The sequence below is a fragment of the Camelus bactrianus genome, chromosome X, assembly GCF_048773025.1.
Source record: "Camelus bactrianus isolate YW-2024 breed Bactrian camel chromosome X, ASM4877302v1, whole genome shotgun sequence".
NCBI lineage: Eukaryota > Metazoa > Chordata > Mammalia > Artiodactyla > Camelidae > Camelus > Camelus bactrianus.
In genome coordinates, this window is record NC_133575.1 from 92,473,882 (window position 1) to 92,481,496 (window position 7,615).

Sequence of the window (7,615 nt, forward strand, 5' to 3'; positions counted from 1 at the left end):
CTCTTTATAAGTGTACAGTTAGAAGAGTTTTAGCAAATATTTGGAATTTTGTAGCCATCACTCCAGTCAAGATATAGAGAACATTTCCATCATCTCTCCGAAAGTTCCTTCATGCCCCTTTGCAGTTAACACCTTTCCCTGACCCTATACCCTTGCAACCACTGGTCTGTTTTCCGTCCCTGAAGTTTTGCCTTTTCCAGAATGTCATACAAATGGAGTCACACAGTACATAGATTTTTGAGTCTGGCTTCTTTCACTTAGTGCATTTAAGAGATACTCGTGTTGTTGCGTGTATCAGTAGTTCATTGCTTTCTCTTGCTGAGCAGAATTCCACAGTTTATTTAACCATTTATTTGTTCAAAGACAGTTTTTTGGCTTTTATGAATAAAGCTGCTATAAACATTCATGTAGAGGTCTTTGTGTGGACACGTTGTCCTTTCTCTTGGGTCAGTACCTGGGAGTAGGATGTCTAGGTCATGCGGTAAGTGTATATTTTATTTTATGAGGAATTGTCAGACTGTCTTCCATAGTGGCTGTACTGTTTTACATTTCTACCTATATATGAAAGATCTAGTTACTCTGCATCCTTATCAGCATTTGGAATTGTCAGTATTTTTTCATTTTAGCTATTCCACTAGGAGTACCAGGGTTAAATCATTATTTAGAATAATTTGGCTATCTTAAGCATTGCTTCCCAACTCATCCCTCCAATGCTCTCTAAGACTGCATGCTCCTGACTTGCTGAGTCCATCTCTAATTGCACAACCTGAGGCAGCTGAATAGTCATTGTTACTTGTTCTGTTTTTCCTTCTTTCCACTTCCTTTTCTAGGCTTATAAAACCAGAAAACAGCAGAGCAGAAAAGGAGCTTTGAAGTAATCTAGCACATGGGGTTGGCAAACTTTTTCTGTAAAGAACCAGATAGTAAATATCTTTGGCTTTGCAATCCATTTGCTCTCTGACACAGCAACTCAAGTCTGCTGTTGTAGCATGAAAACAGCCACAGACAATATAGAAGCAAATGAGTGTGGCTGCGTTCCAACAAAACTCTTTACAAGACCAGGGGGCCTGCTGGATTTGGCATTTAGACCATAGTTTGCCGCCCCCTGGTTTAGTCTAACAACTTTATTTTACAGATAAGGGGAGTAAACTCAGGTTTCACTTTTTCCTTTGATTTATACGTAAAGAAGGCAAAGACTAAGAAACTGGCTTTCACCATAAGAGACACACTTAAATTGAGTTCAAGATGCGCTTACCTTATATGCATAATTCCCTTTTCTAGCAAATGATGTTACATGAAGCTGTTGATACAAGCTCTTTAAAAAGTTTTAACCACACTAAGACATTTTATATATTGCCATTCACCTGGATGCTAGTTGCCTTTTTGAGCCTATGATATCTCTGGAGCAATGGTCAAATTTGAGTGGTAAGAAAATAACGATAGAAACAGTTGAAGTGAGAAAAGCATGCCACCTTTTTGTTCTTCTTCAGAAGACTGTTTCCAAATTTGGAGATGTCTCCATTTGTTTATCTCTTGAGCTAGTCACTAAACATCATATAACAAGCCCATGCTTTTTTCCCCTTTAATGTTAATTCCTGATTGTTGTGTTTCATTAATTGTTCAAATAGACGAAGATTCTTAGGTCAAAAAAAAAAAAAAAACCAGGAAAACATACACTCAGGGTTCCATGCACGCAAACCTAAAAATAAGCATTGCCTGTGAGTACTCAGGGAAAGAACGTTGTTTAGAAAAGTCATTGTGTATGTGTTTTTTCTTCCCTGCCAGCGCTGGAAGAAGTACGACATCTGTGAGAAGCAAACCAAAGAAGAAACTGACTCTGTCGTGCTGATAGAAAACCTGAAGAGAGCCTCTCAGTGATGGGATAATTTATTTTAACCTTCAGCGTGACCTTGTGAAGATTCACTCCATTCTCCATTTGTTATCTGGGAACTTGTTAAATGGAAACTGAAACTACTGGTCCATTTAAAAACAGGCAGCTCATAAGAGCCACAGGTCTTTATGCTGAGTTGTGCACTGAAAAACTAAAAATAATGGGCTCTTTGGAGAAGAGAGCGGAGTCATTCTCATTGAATTATAAAAGCAGACATCTTTTGCGAAGGCTTCAAACTAGGGGACAAAAGCAAAAAGTGATGATGGCAGTCGAGTTAATCTTATCAAGAGTTGTGACAACTTCCTGAGGGATCTGTATCTGCTTTGTATTCTTTGTGTCAAGTAATATCAACAAATTGTATTTATGAGGGAACTCATTTTGGGTGCAAAGGCTAAAGCCAAATTTGAGTCATAGAGAACATCTAGCAAACAAAATTGATAAAATCTGTTATCTATTGTTTGGGATCCCATTGAGTAATGGCTCTGGCTATTAAAACTCTTAACAGTCCAGAATCATCGTCCCCTTCAGCAGCATTTTTTCCTCTGCTTTGAAAGGCTCAGGCATCAGTGACGGCCATGCTGATGACAACTACAGAAAAAGCAGAGGCAGCTTCTTTACTGAGAACTTTCAAAGTCATTTCAGGCTTTTAAGGGCAGTAGAGGCAGAATGACTTATTGGGTATTACAGTTTGAACCACATAGAATCTAATGAGGTATTGTTTTTCCTTCACCTCTGCTACTCCAATCAGATATTTACTATGTGTCCAGATTGTGCGAGGCCCCGAGGTGGGAGGCACAGACTCCCTCAAAGAACTGACAGTCTAGCTGGGGCTCCTCAGTTCTTTTTCCTCACCGGTCATTTTCCAGAGCTTTCAGCTCCCCATCTCACACACCCATTTCTCCTTTTGCATTCTCCCTCATCCCCTTCGTTGTAGTCTTTCACCTTTAATTAGCAATTAGAATATAAATCTGCTCAGAACACCTAGAGGAGCAGGGAGTAATTTGCATCTCAGGTAAAGTGTGAGTAGACTGAGAATCAGTGACTAATTCTCGCATATTTTGTAACTTCTGTGTGAGTCTGCATTTATTTGAAAGGTTTTCAGCACTATTTCTCTACGCATTTTCTAAACAGAAAGGAGGGATTATCTTCATGTAGAATTTTGCTATTTGCTTGAGAAAAAAAAGAATAGTCGTGTCTTCCTCTTTTCCCTTATTCCCACAAATGGTTATTAGTAGGTTTTGCTTCTTATATGGATAGCCAGCCATCAAAGGCTCTAACGTCTGTATTCTGTTTTTTTTTTTTTTGTATATGTTATGAGTCCATTACCACCCATCCCCACAACGTATCTATCTATCTATCTATCTTCCCTCTACCCCCCCTAACTCCTCCAAATTTAAAGTATGGAAATGAGAAGTCCCCCCACCCCAGTGTTTCTCTCCTCACACACGTAGACTCAAATTACGAGCAGGAATTTGAGAACTTTATATCACAGGTTCTCCAAACATTCATCCATTCATATTAATAAGATAATGCTACTTCCAATTCCTGCTCTTAGGAGAAGAGAGATCAGAGATTCCTACTCTTTACAGGTTTGGTAAAAGTGGCAACGTGCTTGCACTGCTGCAGAGGAGCTCTGTGCCCTGGCTTCTCTGAGGAAATTGGGGTTTATGGCAATGATAGATGTCAAGGTGCTTCCTCCCTGTACTTTTATTTTTGAGGTCAGATTGAGGTTGGGAGACAGGCATGGATGTTCCTCTTTGTCCTACTGTTCTCTAGAAAGAATATTTGGTTTTCCTGTGTAGGGGTGAGATTACTACCTAGCCAGGTCTTATAATTCTGGGAAACAAAACACCTAAATGCCTCCCCCAAAGCCATTTTTCCTGTTATCCTATTTAGATGGCAGTTGGGGGATGCTTTGATATTCTGATTACCCAAGGAACTACTGATGCTGACAGTCCTGCAGGAAATTGTATTTTGTTTCCATCTTGCTCTTTTAGCAGTAAAATATTTGATGGAAAAGGGGGCATTGAATTATGAGAGCACCTATGGCTGTTTTATAATTGCTGAAAAGTGATCCCCAGGTCCTGGGAGCTCTTGGAGACTTCAGTGAAATTCCCATTATCTGTAGGAAAGTAGTAAGTTTGTGTACTATTTTATGTCTAACCTGTATGGATTTTTTCCTCCACATAGCTAAGTAAACCCACTGTAAGGATGCTCATTCTTCTTTCATTCAGATAACTTTTTTCTTCATCTGGGCACTGAAGGGATACATGAAACAATGTTAACATTTTTGGTAATGCCTTCAGCTAGGGATCATTTTGTTTAACTTCTTATAGGAAAGCTTGAGTAAAATAAATATTGTCTTTTTGTATGTCACCCAGATGTTTTCCTTTGTCTTATTTTGGGGAATGTATTGTGGGGAGTGTGTGGCAGAAGAAATTGGAGTTAAAATAATATAAGTTGGGAAAAAATTCCAAAACAGCTATTTTATCTTACAGTCATTTACCCTAAACTTTCCTGCTCTCAGTATGCCTGTTTTCTGATAAAGGCATGCACTTGGTTTAATTTTAGTACAGCCTTCACAAACAGTACCTAAAGGAACATAAGTATTTGATAAATTGTGGCTATGACAATTAAGGGAAATCGAGAACTAGTCCTTTCTACTTTTAAGCTTAAAATAGAGTGCAGTGTACTTAAGGAGACTGTCACGGTATACATGATGAGGGACATCTACTTATGAATTAATCATATAAGCAGGTTAGGTTTGAAATGAAGAAAATCAGTTTCCAATAGCTGCCCTCTTAAGAGACGGTGATGTGGTTTCATATTTTCTGTAGCTACAGCAAAATGGTTTGAATGCCACAGAGGGTCTTTCTCATTTGTATTGTATTACATTCTAGGAATGGACCTTTATCCTGACCATATTTGTTAACTTCCCTGCATTTTTCCAGGATTCAAGTCCTAGGATATGGGTAGGGGGTACTCATCTTGCTCAGGTTACTTGTATAACTATCTAAAGTTATCCAAGAAGGTTCTGGAAGTCCACCTCCAGGTAAGTATAGTTTTGTTTTGTTTTGAATAAAAAGGAAACCTGCCTTTTGATTCTCAACACATTGACACACTTGAGTATTATGACAGAAAACATTTAACCAGGACCCTTGAGATTGTATATCTGTATGAGATCTATGGTAAACAAATTCCTGTAGCCACAAGCATGTTCATCTCATCTCAGGGCAGAGGCGCCAGAATGATCTAAGCCCATTTGCTTTCCAGGGTAATCTACCATTTTGTCATTTCCATGAACTTCTGCTCTTTTACAAGCACAACTTTGTGCTCACATGAGTAGCATATTATGCTACTGCAATATTAGTAATTTTAGAGGAAAGTAAGAAGACAAGAACAGTTTATTTCAAATCCTGTTTTCTTTTAAACCCTGATGATTAAATCAAGCACTAAAGTTTTTTTTCTGAATACTGTAGCTAAATCTTGGCAAGCTTTAACTTTAAGCGAGGGAGGGGTTTTACTGACATTTGGGTGTGCTAGATATTTTTGACATCAATTCCCAAGATGATTTCTTCCTGAATGTTCTTTGGCCTTTAACTATCTTTTGTAATGGTAGTGCTTTTAGTTTAACATTAGCAATGGGAAAGTATTTCACTGCTAGATTTCAACATTTACTAGGTAGACCATTATATAAAAAGAGAAAATTAATAGTTATTGAGTAGCTATTGTGTGCCGAGTTATATGTATTATTTCAATAAATCCCCATGTGATTCCCATGAGATAGGTTGCATTATTATCTTCATGTTATAGATGAAGAAACTTAAGACATAAAATGATTGAGGTATATGTGTAAGATCGCACAGCTTAGCTTGTGACTGAGACAGACTTGGAAAACAAGTCAGCCTGACTTCAGAGCTTGTGTAATATAGCCAGTGATGTACTTATTTGTCCTAAGGAGCTGGCTGCCTAAAGAAGAAACATTTCAAGTTATTGCTAAATTGCTTATCAACTGGAAGACTGATAATTTAAATCATTTAATTACAAAGTGAGTTTTATACAATGTCTTATAAAATTCATTTCCACATTCATTCCTCTGTGAGCCCGACAATGGGCCAGGCACTAGGAATTTAGAAGTGAATAAGATTCGGCATGGTATCAAGTGGTTAGTCATGGGGAGGCTAGTTTGTACAGGAAAAGAAACCTAGATTAGAATTTAGGAGTTCCAAATGACCTCAAGCAGGTATCTCTTCCTATCTGTGTCTGCTTCCCCATCTATAAAATGAAGATGTTAGACTTAGTGAGTTATCATCCCATCCAAGGCTCAAAACAGTAGCCACAAGTTCTGGAGCTCATTTACAAGTGAAGATCTTACCTACATATACCAGCAATGCAGTGGGCAGTTTCCTTCCTCTCTCCGGGCATCAGTATTCTCATCTATAAAAGAAGGTTGGACTAGATTAGCTCTATTCTGATATCCTGCAAAAATTAAGATGGTGACTCATGACTTTTGTTTTGCATATCAGGAAAATATGTTTATGGTCAACTCCTACCCTTGCTACAGGAAATAGTTAGCTTTTGGCAGTAACTGCCCAAAGTAACCAAAGTCAGCCCTTTAATACAACAGTAAAAACAAAGGAATTGATACACTGAAAGAGCCTTGTGGTCCATCCAAATCAGAACTTTCACAAGGGCACAGCTATGGTTGTGCCTAACAAATATTTCTTAACATGCTTTGTAGATCTTAGGTCACTTTGTGAAGAAACACAAAAAAAGGACTTTAATATAGATTGCTTGTATAATGACTACATCTGATACATTCTTTAAAACTGAGTCTATTTGAATTTAATACTTGCAAATTTGGTCATTGAATTTAACTTTTTGGGTTTCGTTTGCTCAAAATAAAACATGTAAATAATTTTAAGTCAAAGAGTTCCCTAGCGCTTATAACAAACAGTTCCCTGCCCCACCCCTCCTTATCCCAGAAGAGATGTTCACACCCTAATCCCTGGAATCTGTGAAAATGTTACTTTACATTGCAAAAGGGACTTTGTGAATGTGATTAAGATTACAAACCTTAAAATGAGGAGATTATACTAGATTATCTGGGTGGGTCCTATCTAATCATTTGAGCCCTTAAAAGCAGAGACATTTCTCTGGTTGGAAACGGAAGAAAAGGAGAGAGTCAAAACACAGAAAGGACCCGAAATGCTGTTACTGACTTAAGGGTGGAAGTGGCCACGTAGAAAGTGTTAGAGGGAACTGGATCCTGCCAACAGCCTGAATAGATGTTAGAGGGAACGGGATCCTGCCAACAGCCTGAATAAGCCTGAAAACAAACTCTCCCCCAGCACCTCCAGATAGGAGCCCAGGCTGGCTGACCCCGTAATTTCAGCCTTCTGAGACCATAAGCTGAGAATCCAGTTATGCTGGGCTGGACTTCTGACCTGCAGAAGTGTGTTGTAATAAATCTGCTCTTGGTTAAAACTGCTTTTAACATTTTTAGCTGTCTCTTTTGGCATAAAAGTCTTTACTTCTGAATAATACCCTAATGCTTAATATTATTTCTTATTGTTATTTATTAGATTTATAAATTATCTGTTTCTAAATTTCTGCTATGGAAGATGAGGAACTAGCTTTCATAAATGCCCCCCCAACATACTTACACACCAAGTGCACTCGTAGTTCTCTTCAAGAAATACAACAAATTTTGGTTAAAATATT

The 7,615-nt window shown here is 38.2% G+C and overlaps 1 protein-coding gene across 1 annotated transcript in view; it reads left to right on the top strand.

The window, feature by feature from the left end:
* The window catches only part of IL13RA1 (interleukin 13 receptor subunit alpha 1), a 49,037-nt gene extending 44,770 nt beyond the window's left edge, over nucleotides 1–4,267 (top strand). Inside the window, exon 11 of the mRNA XM_074359260.1 lies at nucleotides 1,786–4,267. Coding sequence (XP_074215361.1) covers nucleotides 1,786–1,878 — 93 coding nt within the window. The 3' untranslated portion in view covers nucleotides 1,879–4,267. The remainder of the gene's footprint in view (nucleotides 1–1,785) is intronic.
* Nucleotides 4,268–7,615: the final 3,348 nt, after the last annotated feature.